Source organism: Pan troglodytes, chromosome 10 (genome assembly GCF_028858775.2).
Source record: "Pan troglodytes isolate AG18354 chromosome 10, NHGRI_mPanTro3-v2.0_pri, whole genome shotgun sequence".
In the NCBI taxonomy this organism is placed as follows: domain Eukaryota; kingdom Metazoa; phylum Chordata; class Mammalia; order Primates; family Hominidae; genus Pan; species Pan troglodytes.
The window spans coordinates 48,055,486-48,071,235 of record NC_072408.2 but is presented as its reverse complement, the minus strand read 5'-3'; the positions used below and the strand labels follow the sequence as shown (position 1 = coordinate 48,071,235).

Below are 15,750 nucleotides of genomic sequence, written 5' to 3'. Positions count from 1 at the left end.
CTGTGGGGAGGGACAAGGGTGGGATGCTGGAGCACCAGGGCTGCAGCAAGGGCCTTAGCTAAGCTTCCTCTCAACCCTGGTCAGGAAGCCTGGGAGGGTTGGGGTGGCTGCATAGCGGACCCGGGGTCTTCAAGCAGGGAGGAATGAAGCGGTGGAGAGGCTGTGGGCCCAGGGCCAGGGGTCTGGCATTACCTATCTTCAGCCAGGATGCCCACAGAGAGGGATGCCAGTGCGGTCACTGCCTCCACTTCTTCTTTGTCAGCCCCTGGCACTCTAGGCACCCAGGAGTCTGGACAGGAGGCCAGGCGCTGCATGCAGCCCCAGTATTTACCTAGGGTAAGATGCCAGGTCAGAAAGGGTTGGAGAAAGCAAGCCCCTCCACACTGCGTCCTAGACTGGATATTGAGGTTGGTGTCTCAGGCCCAGGGCCCCGGAGGAGCGGGCCTGTCCTCCACTTGGGGTCGGCTCTCCCACCTGCCCCTCTCCTCACTTCGCTCCCACTCCCGCACAGCCTGACAGGGTAAGCAGGATGGGTTCAACATGGCTGTGAGGGAGTCCTAGCAGGTGCCCAGCCTTTCTCTCATCCCCTGTGGCTGCAAGGCCACCTTTGACTCATTCCCCACAGGTGCGGGGCTCCTGAGAGCATCAGGAGAGCCTGCTTGCCTGCAGACAGGGTCTGTGTCACAGTGACCTCCCAGAGCCCCAAGCTTGGGCCTCCCACTTAAACACAGCCCCCACCAGTGCTCAGCCCAGCACTCAGGAAAGGAGGGCCTGGGAGGTGGGACGAACACAACATGGGAGAACTGACCATCACCACGGCCACTCTGCATGGGTGCCCAGGCCAGGAGAATGCTCCTCCTGCCTGCTGCTGTGAGGAACCATGTCCTGGAATCTGGCTCAGTGTGAGGGCACCCACCGTAAGAGGAATCAGCCATGTCTTTACCATTATGTAAAGACATCACGGCTCCCCTACCCAGCCCTTGATATGGGAATCTATTTTACTCGTTTTTATCCCTAGTATAGATTATGGGTCTTGACATAAGATGCTCAATAGATGTTGAGTTGAAGTTGAAAATTTAAAGTACTTTACAAATGTGGGGGTTATCCCAAGACGCAGCCCCCAAGCTAGCAGAGCTCCTGAGACGCCTGTGGCCAGGACTGAGGGGAGGGATGGGAACCAGGCCTTTTGGCGAACAAGGCCTGAGTGTTGCTCTTGACCTGGCCCTGGTCTAGGGCTGTAGCTAGAGATGGAGGCCAGTCCCTACCTTGAGGGGCCACTGTCTGGTAGGCCCTGCTGGCTCCATCGGGGGGGCTCAGAGGATACCCCCTCACTGGGGGGTGCTCACCATTGCTGCCTGGGTCACTCACAGGAATCTTACTCCAGACCAACAGCAGGTCACCTGGCTGGCACCGGAAGCCCTAGGATCTGGCCACGGTGGGGCAGGGTACCACCAAGATCCTTCAGTCTGAGCTCAGCGAGTGTCCCATCTCCACACTTACTGTGCACCCGGATCACGGCCTCCAGAGAGCGGATGGCATTGAGGTTGGGTTTCTGTTTCCAGCCTTCTTCTGAAAGGGGATCCACCTATAGAAAACAGTACATCAGCCACCAGTCTCTCAGGGACCCACAGGCCCAGCTCACTCCTACCCCAGGGGCCCCAGCCTTCTAGCCACAAGCACACTCTACCTAGGCCAGGAGATGCTGTCTGGACCTGACTTGGAACAGAGGCTTCCGCTTCGCCTACCTTGTTTCAGGCTTGGCCACTCCCACCCTGTCCCATCCCATCTGCCTGCTCTTTGGGTAGTCCTGAGAGCCGGGCTTACCTGCCTGACAGAAGCATGGATGGGGGAGGGAGACGGCTCACCCTGTTACCCAGAAGAGCAGCCACACAGGCCTCAGAGGCGTCACAGATGGCTGTGAGGTCATGGCCACCCTCCAAGGCCAGCACCACTGCGCCTCCTGCCAGGTTCATCAGTTGCTGTGTCATGTATCCAAAACCTAGAGGTTGGGAGGGGAGAAATGGGCAGGGCGGGAGTGGAGAGGTGACCCTGTTCTCTACCCCTGTGGCTTCCCTGCTTGCTTCCTCCCTAATAAAGAATGACTCACATGTATCAATCACTATTTCCAAAGTGCTTTCACATTGAATGTCGTACAAAACCTACTAGTATGCTTCACTCAAGGCTCAGGGAGGTTAAGGGCCTTGGGAAAGGCCCCACAGCTAGTAAGTGGCAGCAAGGTAGGACCTGAACTTGGGTCATTGACTCTAGCCTGTGTCTTTTTCACTGAGCTACACCCTCTCTTCTTTCTGGACTCTGGGCCCTGTGGCCACCCTCTATTCTGAGAGTGCTGCTCCTCTCTCCCCTTCCTCTGGAGGAGCTGCCAGCCCACCTGGAATCAACCCAGCTGTGGTGGGGAGTCCCACGGCTGAGCTTCCTGCCTACTGGACTTAAGTCCCCATGGGTATGACCTGGTCAAGCCCTCCGTGGTGAACCGGCCTGGTCCTGAGAAAGGGCCTGGGCTGTGCTCGGCTAGGAGATCCTGGGGAATTTCAGGACCAGCTGCCATACTCCAGTCCTCAGGCTGAAAGCCCTGGGCTGGCCACTGCCACCTTCCCTTTCTGACTTGGGAGTGCCTCCCAACTCCCCGCACCGCCTGGCTCTCTGTCCCTATACGTCCCCCTCAGCTGAGGCTCCCTTACATTTGGCAGAAACATGGTAGCCACCCAGTGGGGCCGGGTGACCCTCAGCAGCATCAAATCCAGCAGACACCAGGACTAGGTCTGGAGAGAACTCTCGGGCGATGGGCATCACGACTATCCTGTGAGGTCACAAGAAGTGGCGATCATCGTACTGTGCAGGGTTGCCAGGGGCGGTCCTGCCAACTTTGCGGTGGGGCACCCTGTTCTTAGGACTCCAAGGCTCCCAATGCCCCAGCACAACTGGCAGATTTCTCTGACCTCCTTGACCTTGGCTGGCCACCCATGTCCCTGGCACACACAGCCTGAGGACTCAGCCCCCTAGGGGACTTAACTAGCAAGAGGCAGAAAGGAGCCAAGGATGGAGCACCAGAGGGAATGAAAGAGGAGTGTGTGTGACCATGTGTGTGTGCATGTGTGTGTGTGCATGCAAGCATCTGTGGGGTGCAATGGCCGGAGCCACAGGGAAAGGGTAATCTCACAGCCTTGCGGAGATGGACTCTGGTCACGAAGCTTCAGGGACTACAAGTGCTCAGTCCTTTGGACTGAGTTGACCACACCCAGCTACTCACTACTTGAGAGCTGAGTAGGGGACAACTAGGTCCTCTGAGGTTCTGCGCCACCTGGCTACATTCTCTCATCCTCTCCCTCTTCCAGACCCCCCCCACCAGCTGCCTTCCTCTACCCCTGATCCAACTCTGGGGCCTGCTTGGGTGTTCTTCATAGCCCTGGGCTCTGAGAAGACTCCAGGAACTCCAGCCCAGGGCTCTCGTAGAATTAGCTGTCATGGAGATAACTCCAGAAAAGTGTTTGAAGATCCATTTCCAGAATTCTCTTTTCCCAAATAGAGTGGCAGCCTTCTCTGACTAAATGTGCCAGCTCTGCTCACTCCACCACCCATCTGCCAGCAATCAGTTTGACATTGGCTCTCGGTAATGTATGCCTTTGCAAAGCACCCTTTGACTTTTGCATTCTTCTCTCTGTTTGTCCTATTCTCACTGGCATTCACCTACAATGTCTAGGAACTGGTGGGGACAGGCTGACAATCCAACTGATCACCTCCCCCCTGGTGCTCTTGGGAGAAGGGACAGGAGAGGGTGGACTTGCCCCTCTGGGCCCCCAGAGCACATACCTGAAAGCAGCCAGGTACTCAGGATCCCCCATGGGGGGGTCCAGACCTCCAGCCCAGGCCACATTGACATTGAAGCCCTCACCGCTGCCAGCCCCTACCTGGAAAACAGGAGGCAAGAGAGACATGAGGACAGCAGAGTCCCAGAAGGGGAACACCAGCTTGTTAGAGCTGCCAGCCCAGCTCATCCAGCCTCCTCATTTCCAGGTGGGGGAGTTTAGGATCAGAGAGGCTCAGCAGTCTGCCCAGGATCACACAGCTCGTCATGACAGAGGCAGAGTAAGTGCCAGGAGGAGGTCAATGAGGCTGGAAAATGTGGCCCTGACATGCGGTTACCTCATCCACAGCCCCACTCCCCGGGAAGAAGTTGCCGTCGTCATGGCGATGCAGGGAGATGTAGAGCACACTGGGGTCTTGGTAGAAGGTTTGCTGGGTGCCGTTGCCATGGTGCACGTCCTGTGTAGGGAGACGGGCAGCGATTAGGGAAGGCAGAGAGATGGGGGCCAGGACAGGTTAGAAGGGTTTCAAGGTCAGTGGCCATTCTGAGGTCAGGACCCTAGACTGGGATCAGGAACCTGGGGTTCCTAAAGCCACATGGTCGAGTGGCCCCACGTAATCCACTGCCCGGCTCTGAACCTCGGCCTCTCTGTGCTGGACAGGGCTGGCTGTAATATGAGATCCTGAAGGAGAGGAGGTGTCCCAATCTCAGGCCAGCCCACCTGAGAGAGTAACTGTGTGGACATGGGGTTTAGTGGCAAGGAGAGGGAAGGGTTCAGGGTTACACATATCAGGAACCACTCTGTCTTGCATAAAGTCATGAAGTTATGAGGAGATCAGAAACCAAGCTCGGTTACAGAGGGGCAGGTACACGAGGCCCAGCCCCATCCCTCTTAGGGAGAGCTGGGCCCTACACTCGACTCACAGGACCATGCGGGAACTCAAGTGTGCAAAGGTCCTCCACCGCTCTCAACTTCTGCTTAGAAATGTCTCTTACACAGCTGTCAGTGCAGAAGGGACATAGCTTAGCAGTTAAACGCAAGCACTCTAGAGCTAACCCGCCTGGGTTCAAATCCATCTCATGACTTACGAATGACTGTGTGTGAGTTACTTAATCTCTCTGTGCTCACTTTCATCTGTAAAGTGGGTTATAGTCAGGATTAAATCCATCATGTGTAAAACCATCAGTGTCTGGATGTGATTAGTGGTGTACTGATGTTATCTGCTATTATTCTTATCATCACTACCTGTACAGGAAATGCAGAAATTACTAGATCTGCCACAAGAAGCCAATAGAGGTCAAAAGACAACACTCAAATGACAGCTCCTACTCGTTGCAGGGGTTTGCGATGGCTGAATGCGTTCCCACACGCCATCCCCTCTAGGCCTCCCAACTGTGATGTGGGTGTTATCTTCACCCAAATTTTACACAAGGGGAAACTGAGGCTCAGAGAGGCTACTGCAGAACTAAGACATGAAGCCACATCTCTAACATCAGGCTCAGGGCTTTTCCCCCAGGGCTCTCGAATTGGAGGGTGCTACGGACAGGCACCTACCCAGTCTACAATGAGGATCTTGCTGGCCTTGCTCTGCTGTTGCAGCTGCCGGCAGGCGATGGCCACTGAGTTGAAGAAGCAGAAGCCCCTGGAAGGAGAGACAGGTCCTGCCAGCCCATTCTCTCCACATGCCCTCACCTCCCCAGGCCCCTGGGTTGGCCCAGCCTGAGAAAGCTCAGGGAAGAAGAGAGAATGTCCCTGAAGGAAGTTCCTGGGGGCTTGCCCCCCACCTCATCCCACCCAGGTCTTCCCTTAGCCTTACATGGCTGTTGAATGATCTGCATGGTGTCCTGGGGGCCGCACCACAGCGAAACCATTCTGGAAAAAGAAAGAATGCTTGTCAATCAACAGACAGCTCTGACCCACAGCTGCCTGAACGTACCCCAAGAGTTCCAATCTCAACCTGGTTCCCAGAGCCCTCAATTTCCCCTCCAAAACCCCGTAGCAATCTCTAAGAGGAATGCGATGCCTGGGGTTCTGGGCCTGGATTCCCCACTACCCCACTCTGCTGCCTCCTTTGTGGTGTGTCCACCTTCAACCCAAACCTCCTACCTTTAGCTCACGAGAAGCCACTTTGAAGGCGAGGTCAGTGACACTGCCAGCGGCCCAGCGGGCTGCATTGGAGGAATGCAGCTCATTCCAGATGGTGTCAGTGTCCACCTGCGGGAGCCAGAGTCAGGGCCCGCATCATCCAAGGCTTCACACAGGAGCCAGGGCCCAAGGGGGTGGTCCCCACCCCACGGCCAGGACCCCAGGGGCAGGGAGCTGGGCAGACAGTGCTGCCTCCCCAGTGCCCCACCGCCCAAAGGCAAGGCCTCCTGTGTCCCCCAATCCCAGCATGACTTTTTCCCAGCTTAAGTCCCAGCACCAGCCCATTATCTGGCCAGCACTCTGCTGGCAGCATCACGCCTGCCTCCCCGGTCAGGGGAGGGGGCATGGCGTTACCTGGGCGGGACTTGGGGTTTGGGCCGGGAGGGGGTTTTAAGCCCCAGCTGACTCTGCTCAGGCCCTGCGGGACGGTCGGAGCTGGAGGGGCCGTCTGCACCACTGTCTTCCACTCAGGGCCCCTAGCCCAGGCTGGGAGGCCCCCCAAACCCAGTCCCTGGGCCTCAAGGCTAGGGAGGGGCCGGGGGGCATGATGGGGAGATGGGGAGGGCGAGGCAGACCAAGAGAGGCGAGGAAGGCAGAGAGAGTCGCAAGAGGCTGGAGAAAGAGAGAGAGAGAGAAAGACAGAGAGGGAGAGGAGGGAGGAGAAAACAGAAGCAACAACAGTTGGAAAAACCAGAAAGTGGCAAGAAATGGGAAGTTGTGAATAGGGCACTGACTGGCTCCCAAAGTCCCCCACCAGCTACAGCTCCCACTTTCCCTCCGGAATGAGGCCTCCATCCCCTGCCTCTACACACCTTGCTTGAGAAACTACTGCAGGGATAGTGTTAGGCGAGGAGAGCTGAGCCAGAGGGAGCGGGAAGCTCCCTTCACAAAGGGGTGAGGACTTAGGAAGCAAAGCTCGCGAGCGGAGTTTGGGGCTGTGTCCCGGAGTAGGGAGTGCTGGGATCGCCAAGGACACTGGAAGCACCACCGTGATGTCACACCAGGCAGCCCAAGGTCTGGGGACCAGGCTGAGGTACCCCAACTTGCCACTTAAGAGCAGACAGAGCAGCCTGACGGCCAATGCCCAGTCATGGGGGTCTTTGAAGGGAGAGATGATCCTAAGCCCCAGCCTTGGCCCTGCTCCTGAAACCTCACTCAACATCTACCAGACACCTTCTAGGGGCAAGGCTTAGGCTGGACTCCGCATTCGGGGGAGACTGTGGGTCCGAGACACGCCTGTCCAAAAGGAGCTTCCTGCTGCAGGGGGCACCTCAGGAAGTCCCTGGCTCACCCTGTCTGGCAGAACCACAACAAGCAGAGGTTCTGCAGGGGCTGGGCCTGGGAGAACCACAGGGAGGAGAGCTGAGAGCCCTGGCAACGCCCCCCTGAGACCCCTGGGCACACTTACCCCAACCCCACCACAGGGCAGCATCACAAACATCCGCTGTGCCAGGAGCCCTGCGGGGAGAGGCCCAGCCCACGTCAGCGTGAATACTCTCAGCCTTTGGCCCAACAGGGAGCAGGGAGCCCAGACAGCAGGGCCGGGTGAGTATTGGGGGAGAGAAATATGGAAGGGAGAGGTGGAGGTGGGCTGAGGAGGGGCTCGGCAGCAAGCTGGAGTAGGGACGTCCAGGGTGCAGGAGGAGGCTGGCTGGGCGGGCAGAGCCGAGACAGGAGTGCATGGGAGCTGGGTGAGGTAAGCTGGCATGGGGAGACAGGGCCACTAGGCCATTACCTGCCAGCTTCCCGTTGTCCAGTTTGAGGCGGCTGAGCGGGTTGGTGCCGTAGAGGAGCACGTGCCGCTCAGAGTGGACCGACTGCAGCTCTTCCAGGGAGGCCTTCCGGCCTCGGAGACACTGAAAAGGGGACCACAGAGCTCTGAGCTCATGCTCGCCCCTTCCCTCCCATCACCACCACCCCATGTGCCCCTCATCTCTCATGGGCCCCAGGGCCCCCCACCCCTCCCCTCCCACGACTCCTCCCTCCACCCATTCCTCGGGCCCCACCCGCGCCTCCTCACCTCACACTGGCTCCGGAGCCCCCGCTCCTGCAGCCGGGACCAGATGCTCTGGATGCGGCCGGCGTGCTCCGGGTGCCTGCTGTTGTCACCGCAGGAGCACTGGTGCTTCAGCATGACCGAGTCATAGATCAGCCCTGCAGGAGCAAGGGTCAGAGCGGGGACCCAGGGAGTCCTCACGCCCCATGGCCTTGGCTGCAGAGAACACGCCAGCACCGCCACAGCAGGCACCCACATGGAGCCGGGCGGGTACACACCCCTCACACCCACACAGGCCTGCATTTCATCCTGCCCCTACCCCAGCCCCAGCCCCTCACACCTGTCCACACACGCCCAGACACTTCCCCAGGTGGCAGCAGCCAACACATCAACACAGCTCCAGCCAACATGGCTGCCACAGAGCCACGGCCTTCCCACATGCGGACACGACTGCTGGGTGGCCCAGCTCTCGAGGGCCCAGCACCAGGCCCTCAAGTGCTCAGAGCAAAGCATGAGGCCTAACGTACAGCATCTCACACACGTGTCATGAACCCAGAGAGGCTACCAAGGGGCAGCAGGAGGGAAAAGAATTCCTAGGAAACCCCCAAACCGGGAGCTAAGAAGCCCACGATGACACTGGACCATGTGATAGACAAATCCAGCTTTGGAGAAGTGACTATTTCAGTCTGACCCGTGGGAAGTCTTCAGAGGAGGGTCCTGCTCATTGCGGGTGGGAGGGTCAATTTCTGTGCGTCTAGGACACCAACGACTCTCAAAATGCTCACACCATGTGACCCAGGAATGCTACTCCTTTAGAGTGAACCTTGGGAAATAATCCCAAGCATGAGGAAAGATTTATGCATAAGGAAATTCAAATAAGCTATAATCTAAATGTCTAACTGATAAGGGATCCCTCAGTAAAAATGAAATACAATAATGAAATACTATGAGACTCTCAGTTTTAAAGACTAATTATGCCAAGAAGGATTCATAATATGTTAACTAAGTAAAGCAGGATACAAAATGTAGTTCATGTGTTCACGGCATCTGTACATGTACATATGGCCAGAACAAAGCCTGGACTGAAATACAGCAGAATTTCAGAGGGGTTACTTCTGGGTGGTGGGACACTGGTTGGTGATTTTTCTTTTCTTCTTAGGTTTTTCTGTACTCTTCAAAATGTCTAAAATACTTCTGAGCTCTTTTTACAAGCAGAGCAACAGTAATAAATATCATTTTTTAAAAGGGCTGAGTGCATTGGCAGGAGACTGGAATTCTTATCCTGGCTTGACTACCACTTGCTATTTGACCACAGGCTTGTCACCTTAGATTTTGTGAGCCTTGGTCCTCATCGGCCAAATGCAATAACCAGCTGTTCCATGTGCTCCATGGGTACTACGTGGGCCTAACAAGGCTAAGCGCTCTGTGGCCTCTAAAAACATCCCAAGTGACACCAAGACACCCACATGGACTCGTGCAGCCGAGCCCCTCCCTCCACCCACCACCCTCCTCCTGGTCTCACCTGTGGTGAAGGGCAGGGTCCTGGCAGGGGTCTCTGAGCTGGAGAGGACTCGGGCCTGGCTGGCAGGCTCTGGGGCTGACAGTGAGGCAGGTGCGGCTGGGGAAGACTGAGCCCGGGACAGAGGCCGGTGCCCACCCTGGGCCAGAGGAAGCAGCACAGTGTCCCCGGTGCTGCCCCGGGGGAGCCGCCCAGCCAGTCGCTGCTGTTCCCAGAGCAACACCTAGGGGAAAGATGGGGCCTTGGTCTCCAGTGTTTCAGGGTCCTGCTCCCTCTACTTCTGCCTGAGGTCTTGGGAACTGCCAAGCAGGCCCCTTTCCTAGAGAGATTCCAGGATAAACCTAGACCTGCTGTCCAGTGGGGCTCTGGCCTTTGACTCTCTAAGCCCCCTGTCCCCTGCAGCCCCCTGACAGGTTTGCACCCCAGACTGACCACCCATTCCACCAGCTCCCCGGGCCCTTGGGGCTCCAAAGCCAGGAACCAGGGGAGGGGCGCTGGATCTTGTGCTGACCAGGATGTCCTCCTGTCCTGGACTATGTAACTGTTCAAGAACATGTGTGTGGCCTGTCATCATGTGTTATGGAGTGAATTATGTTCCCCACCCTCAAATTTATATGTTGAAGTCCCAACCCCCAGTACCTCTAAACATGACCTTATTCAGAGATAGGGTCTTTACAAACAGAAGTAATCAAATTAAAATGAGGTCGTTAGGGTGGGCCTTAACCCAGTATGACTATTGTCCTTGTAGGAAGAGGAAATCTGAACAGGCATTCACAGAGGGAAACCACATGAAGCCACAGGAAGAAGATGACCATCCACAAGCCAAGGAGAGAGACTGGGAACAGCCCCTGCCCTCACACTCACAGCCCCCAGAAGGAACCAACTCCACCAACACCTCGATTTTGACTTCCAGCCTCCAGAACTGTGAGATGGTAAATGCCTGCTGTTTAAGGCACCCAGCCTGTATCCCAACAGCTCCGGCAAGCTAATGCACTGGGTCTTGATTCCCACAGTGAGAGCATTCTGCTGGACATGCTGGAGCCTGGCTCCATCCCACCTCTGGCCCTAGCCACCTTTCTGGATAGAGGGGAGACATACCAGGGCAGGACTATGTGTGGCTCCAGGAAAGGACAGACTCCTTCCTGGAAAAGGGACATGCTTCACCTGAGACTGGCAAGCTGTTGTGTGTATGTGTGTGTATGGGTGTGTGAGTGTGCATGTGTGTGTGTGCCTACACCTTAGTGTGGATCCAGCACCCAGGATCTTATAGGGCAACCATGGGTCCTAGAGCTGCCTGTTGCACTGATGTCGTATCTCCCTCCCTTCCCCATCTTATGCCAGGCCCCAGAGTCTTCTGAGGACACTTTCTGAGGGGCAGGTGGGGACTGCCATACCTGAGGGTGCTGCTGGAGAGAAGCGGGGCCTCTGGCCTCAGGCTGCCCATGGCCCAGCTCCCTGTGCTCCAGGCCATCGTCCACCACCTGGCCCGGTCCCCCGCCATCTGTCTCCAGGTCTTCAGCCGAGGGTATCTGCCGCAGCCGGGGCTTCTCACTCGGCTTGGCTGACCTCTGGGGAGGGGAGAACCTGGCTGAGAAGCCATGGTGGAGCGAGGGGCATGGGGTGGGAGGTGGTGGGCTGGGCCAGGCAGCTAGTCATCTTGCTAGGACTCCAGCTGCCATGCAGCTCTGGGCCCCAAGAAGCCACATCCCCCTCTTTTGCCCTCCAGTTCCCTGCCCTTTCTAAGTACCCCTCTTCTTTTGGCCCCTAAGTCCCCAGTTAAGCACTCCCTCAACCTCCACTGCCCAATTCCTCTCACCTTGATCACCTGGACGTGAGTTTTGAGCTGCTCCAGGCGGGGCTGCATGGGGCCCGGCGGTGGGGGAGCGGTGGCACTGGGGGGCAGGGGCTCTGAGCGAGTCCGGCTCAGTGGCCAGTGGAGGCCTGACCCAGAGAGCCGCTCGGTGGTCATTAAGGACTGGGCAAAGTGGAAGGGCAAGGGCCCAAGCCCGGGCACTGGAAAGAATCGGGGGGTGGAATAAGGAGGGAACCACAGGGAGCAATGGAAGGAAGCGAGGGTATAGGGTGGGGGGCCAGGGTGCAGCAGGGCAATGCACAGGACAGGGGCACAGAGATGGGGAGGAAGGATGGGTCCATCCCAAGCTTGGCTCTTAGCAGGGTGCAGGGACCCAGCCCCTTCCCTGAAGAAGCAGCAGACTCACCAGTCAGCAGCGGGGCATGAGAGCCTGAGGGGTCCAGGAGGAGAATGGGCTGCAGGCGAGAGGGCAAGGTGCCCCCAGCCTCGGGCTCCAAGCCATGGGGCAGGAAGAGGGGAGTGTGGGGGCTCCCCAGGATTGGCCCCCGAGGGCCCAGAGTCGGATGGGTCCTGCGGTCACCGTCAGCCTGGGGGAGAGGCGGGAGAAGTCACGGGGAAGAAGATTCCAGCAGAGAACAATGAAGGTGATGGGGTGAGGCAGCAAGAAAAGGGAGTGAAAGAAGCTGGGGGGGCTTGGAGTGGGGGTGGGCACCCCAGCCACTCACCCTGGCAGGGGCGGGAAGCCCCAGAGTGATTGCGGGCAGCAAGGACACTGTCGGCAAGGCGAACGGGGCCACAGAAGTCTCCTGCAGCCGCAGCCGCTGGCCCAAGAGCGCCTGCCATAGGGAGCAGGGCGAGGGTCACCGGTCCCAGACCTCTACCCCGGCGCACCTTCCCCAGAACACCCAGGAGGCTCTGGCAGGGGCTGCCCAGACCCTGCAGCCCCAGCCCAGGTAGGGCCGCCTGCTGGAAGAAGGCTGAGCCTCAGAACTGCCCCAGGAGAGCCCAGTCTCGGCAAGGCCTTACCTCCGAGCCCAGGATGGGATTGGGGCCGTGCTCGCTGTCATTGGGGGAGCTGCACCCTGATGCGGGCGTGCTGCTACTACTTGGGGAGGAGTCTGAGGGTTGGGGAGAGAGGGAAGTGCAGTCAGAGGCCAGGGTGGGCAGGAGGGTACAGCCAGGCCGCCTGGTGCAGGAGACCCAGGAGCACCCCCTTCCTTAACGAGCACCTTTGCTTCCTGCTTTCTTTTTTTTTTTTTTTTTTGAGACAGAGTCTTGCTCTGTTGCCCAGGCTGGAGTGCAATGGCACAATCCCGGCTCACTGCAACCTCCACCTTCTGGGTTCAAGCGATTCTCCTGGCTCAGCCTCCCAAGTAGCTGGGACTACAGGCATGCACCACCGTGCCTGGCTAATTTTTGTATTTTTAGTAGAGACAGGGTTTCACCATATTGTCCAGGCTGGTCTCAAACTCCTAACCTCAGGTGATTGACCTGCCTCAGCCTCCCAAAGTGCTGAGATTATAGGCGTGAGCCACCGCGCCCGGCCTCCTGCTTTCTTCCCATCAGAGCAGGAAGAAGACAGGCCACCTTTGGCCTACAGCACCTTTGCATAATTTTTTGAAGGGTGCCCCCTTTTCTGGGAGATGTCACCTTAGCTAACAGAGCAGGGACTGGGTTTCAGCCCCAACTCCCCCACTTCGGCAAGTGTGTGGGACACCCCCATGCAACCACGCATGGCAGTCCTAAGGAGGGGACCCCTGTCTAGGTGGGGCCTGACCCAAAGGGACAAGACCAGCCAGGTTTGAGGATGGCAACCGCACTGGCTCAGCCGGCCCTCACCTCCGAGGGTCTCTGCGGGCCGCCGCCGGAGGCTGGGGGGCGCACTCTCCTTTCGGAGCAGTGGATTCTTCCTCCGCTCCAGGGACTTCTTGGGCTTATAGCGCAGCTTCAGGTTGGGCTCAGAGACTGCAGGGAGCACCAGCGTCACTCAGGCCCCCACCACCCTTCTTTTTTCCACCCTTTAATCCCTCAGTCCCAGTCATCTCTATCGGTCAAGGAAAGAGAAGGCAGAACTAGAAAGAAGATCCTAGCCTACCGATGATCTCCTGGCCCAGCCCAGCCCGCCCACCCCTGCACACTCCTCCCCCATGTCCGAGGCCCTTCCCCCTTCCTTTGCCTGAAAGGTCCGCCTGTTTGTTCAGCTCACCTGTCTTGCGCAGAGGGAAGTGCTCTGGGGGGTCACTGGGCAGGCTGGGAACAGGAGGCAAAAAGCTGCTGAGCATGGAGCGGGTGGCTCCTTCCGTCTCCAGGGGCTCCAGGGTTCTACAGAACGAGTGCCAAGGCTGCTTCAGAGGTGTGGGGACACTGCACGGGCACTGCCCTGAGCACGGGCCCTGGGACCTGAGGGGGAGGCTGCAGCGGGCAGGGCTGGGCAACGTGGGGTTGGTAGGAATGGGGACCATCTCCAGGTGGCAGCAGTGGGCCGCCTGTCCGCTCCAGCAGCTACAGTGCAGAGCTCTGACCTAGGCATAGAAGCCAGGTGCTTGGTGCGTGGGTGAAGAGCCCACTGGGGGCTCTGTCACCTGCACTAGGAACCTGCTCTGGGAACCAGGACATTTTTGCGCTCAGGGAAAATATAAAGAGAGAAGGGGCTCATGTGCAAGAAAAAAGCCAGTAGGGTGTGTGTGTGTGTGTGTGTGTGTGTGTGTGTGAAGGGCTCAGGTGGGGTGGGGAGAATTTAAAGAGAGAAGAGGGCAGGTATCAGTTGAGAGAGGGGCTTGGGGGCATTATGTTTAGAGGAAGGGTAAGGACTGGTTGTGGCAACTGGGGAGGAAGGAGGCAAGTGTGTGTGCTCATGGCTAACACGGGGGCGGGGGTGGAGGGTGCATGTGGGGACAGGAGGGCAGGTGAGGAGGGTGTTACCTGTAGGGAATGCCGGGGCTGTTGGGATGGACTGTTCTTTCTAGGGCCGCCTGCTGTTTTTTCAGAATCACCTCCGCTAGCTTCTGCTTGACCACGCTGCTGGCTACAGCACCTGTAGGGGCAGAGTCAGGAGGGGGCTGGAGGTGGGTGGACAGGCGGCCTCGTGGCACTCCCTGGCCACTGCTCTGTCCCCATCCTCAGTAGGAGGCGTCCCAGGGACTCCCTAGGCAAGAGCCAAGCCCGAGGCCCTACCCCTCCCTAGAGCCTCCAGACACCACCCCCCACCCCCACATCCCCCACACATTCACAGGCAGAGCCCAGGCAAGCAGAGGGAAAGCCTCGGCTCAGGCCCAGCTGGCTGCGGCCCTCCCACCTCACCCCTCACAAGCCACACAGGCAGCCGCAGGCACCCGGCTGGTGGGGCTGGGCTGGGCTGGTGGGGCTGGGCTGGGCTGGGGTGGCCACCTCCTTACTTCGCTTGCTCTTGTCCTTGTGGAGAAGCTGCCGCAGCTCTTGTTCCTGGGGTCCCACCTGCAACTCGGGCATCGGCGTGTCCATGGAGAGCTGTGGGCAGGGCCGGCAGCCCAGAAAGGGACAAGGAGTTGAGGACTGAGACTGGTGTCTAGGGATGCTGAAGGCGGGGAGGCTGGGGACCAAGCTCAAGGTGGCCCCACATGCAGGGAGCTCCATCTTTACCCTCATGGGATCCACCGAGCGCTGCTGCTGCAGGCCTGCTAGGAAGAGGTGGTGGTGCAGGCGCTGGGGACGCTGCAGGGCCAGCAATGTGGGCTCTGGTGGGGGCTCCACTGGGGGCCGCTGGCCCACCCGCAGGTCCATGGGCTGCGGCTGAGGGCCTGGTGTGTCTGCACAGGGCCTGGGGCAGCCTAGGGACAGAGAGAGGGAGCAGGGTAAACTGGAAAGTTTGTCCTCGGGGGCATGATACAGCCTGATCCCCCCTCAGCCTCCCTCAGGCTCACTTGACGATGGCAAAACACTCTCATGGGGGTTTTTCCTCACTTAATCCTGTCGTGGTCCTGCAAGGTAGGTATTATCAATTCCATTTTACTCGTGAGAAAAAAGTCACATGAACTGTGCACAGTTACACTGTATCACTGGTGGTGTTTGAACGGAGTCTTCCGACTCCACCACAGTGCTCTTCCACTAAACATGCTCCTCCCTGGGCCGGGGGCTGAGGGCTACAGTGATCTCTGATGGGCTGCAGATCCTATGGTAGGACATTCTTGGCCCTGCCTTCTCCCTCCCTTCATCCCTCCCTGGAATCAGAGGATTTGCCCAGCTGCCCTCTAATGAGTTGGGCTCAAAGGAAGCAATCAGGCAGGCAAACAGGCCCACTTTGTTCTGCCTCCAGCCCCAAGCCTCACAGGCCCTCTGGGTCGCCACCCTCCCATGCTCTATCCCCAGTCATGAGATAAAGTGATGCCTCAAGCCTACAGCCAGCCCTGACCGGCCACGTTGGGCCTGCAGAACCCTGTGCCCAGGGCAGGTTCCTCAGCTCATAGGGCCCATGTGT

At 58.2% G+C, this 15,750-nt stretch overlaps 1 protein-coding gene across 13 annotated transcripts in view; it reads right to left on the bottom strand.

Moving 5' to 3' along the window:
- Positions 1 to 15,750, bottom strand: part of HDAC7 (histone deacetylase 7) — a 37,718-nt gene that overhangs the window by 1,165 nt on the left and 20,803 nt on the right. For 8 of the 13 annotated variants that reach the window (XM_063785704.1, XM_016923551.4, XM_016923552.3 and 5 more), the window contains 23 exons: positions 14,916 to 15,103; positions 14,693 to 14,783; positions 14,220 to 14,331; positions 13,504 to 13,619; positions 13,137 to 13,262; positions 12,324 to 12,415; positions 12,023 to 12,133; positions 11,704 to 11,884; positions 11,301 to 11,497; positions 10,879 to 11,052; positions 9,488 to 9,707; positions 7,990 to 8,123; positions 7,705 to 7,825; positions 7,378 to 7,427; positions 5,931 to 6,038; positions 5,641 to 5,696; positions 5,379 to 5,466; positions 4,162 to 4,281; positions 3,829 to 3,926; positions 2,700 to 2,818; positions 1,866 to 1,999; positions 1,501 to 1,585; positions 193 to 331 (listed from right to left, as the gene is read on the bottom strand). In XM_063785704.1, the coding sequence (XP_063641774.1) occupies positions 193 to 331; positions 1,501 to 1,585; positions 1,866 to 1,999; positions 2,700 to 2,818; positions 3,829 to 3,926; positions 4,162 to 4,281; positions 5,379 to 5,466; positions 5,641 to 5,696; positions 5,931 to 6,038; positions 7,378 to 7,427; positions 7,705 to 7,825; positions 7,990 to 8,123; positions 9,488 to 9,707; positions 10,879 to 11,052; positions 11,301 to 11,497; positions 11,704 to 11,884; positions 12,023 to 12,133; positions 12,324 to 12,415; positions 13,137 to 13,262; positions 13,504 to 13,619; positions 14,220 to 14,331; positions 14,693 to 14,783; positions 14,916 to 15,056 (2,813 nt within the window). In that variant the 5' untranslated portion in view covers positions 15,057 to 15,103. The remainder of the gene's footprint in view (positions 1 to 192; positions 332 to 1,500; positions 1,586 to 1,865; positions 2,000 to 2,699; positions 2,819 to 3,828; positions 3,927 to 4,161; positions 4,282 to 5,378; positions 5,467 to 5,640; positions 5,697 to 5,930; positions 6,039 to 7,377; positions 7,428 to 7,704; positions 7,826 to 7,989; positions 8,124 to 9,487; positions 9,708 to 10,878; positions 11,053 to 11,300; positions 11,498 to 11,703; positions 11,885 to 12,022; positions 12,134 to 12,323; positions 12,416 to 13,136; positions 13,263 to 13,503; positions 13,620 to 14,219; positions 14,332 to 14,692; positions 14,784 to 14,915; positions 15,104 to 15,750) is intronic. The other 5 variants (XM_054664326.2, XM_016923553.3, XM_063785706.1 and 2 more) reach the window with 1 other exon arrangement.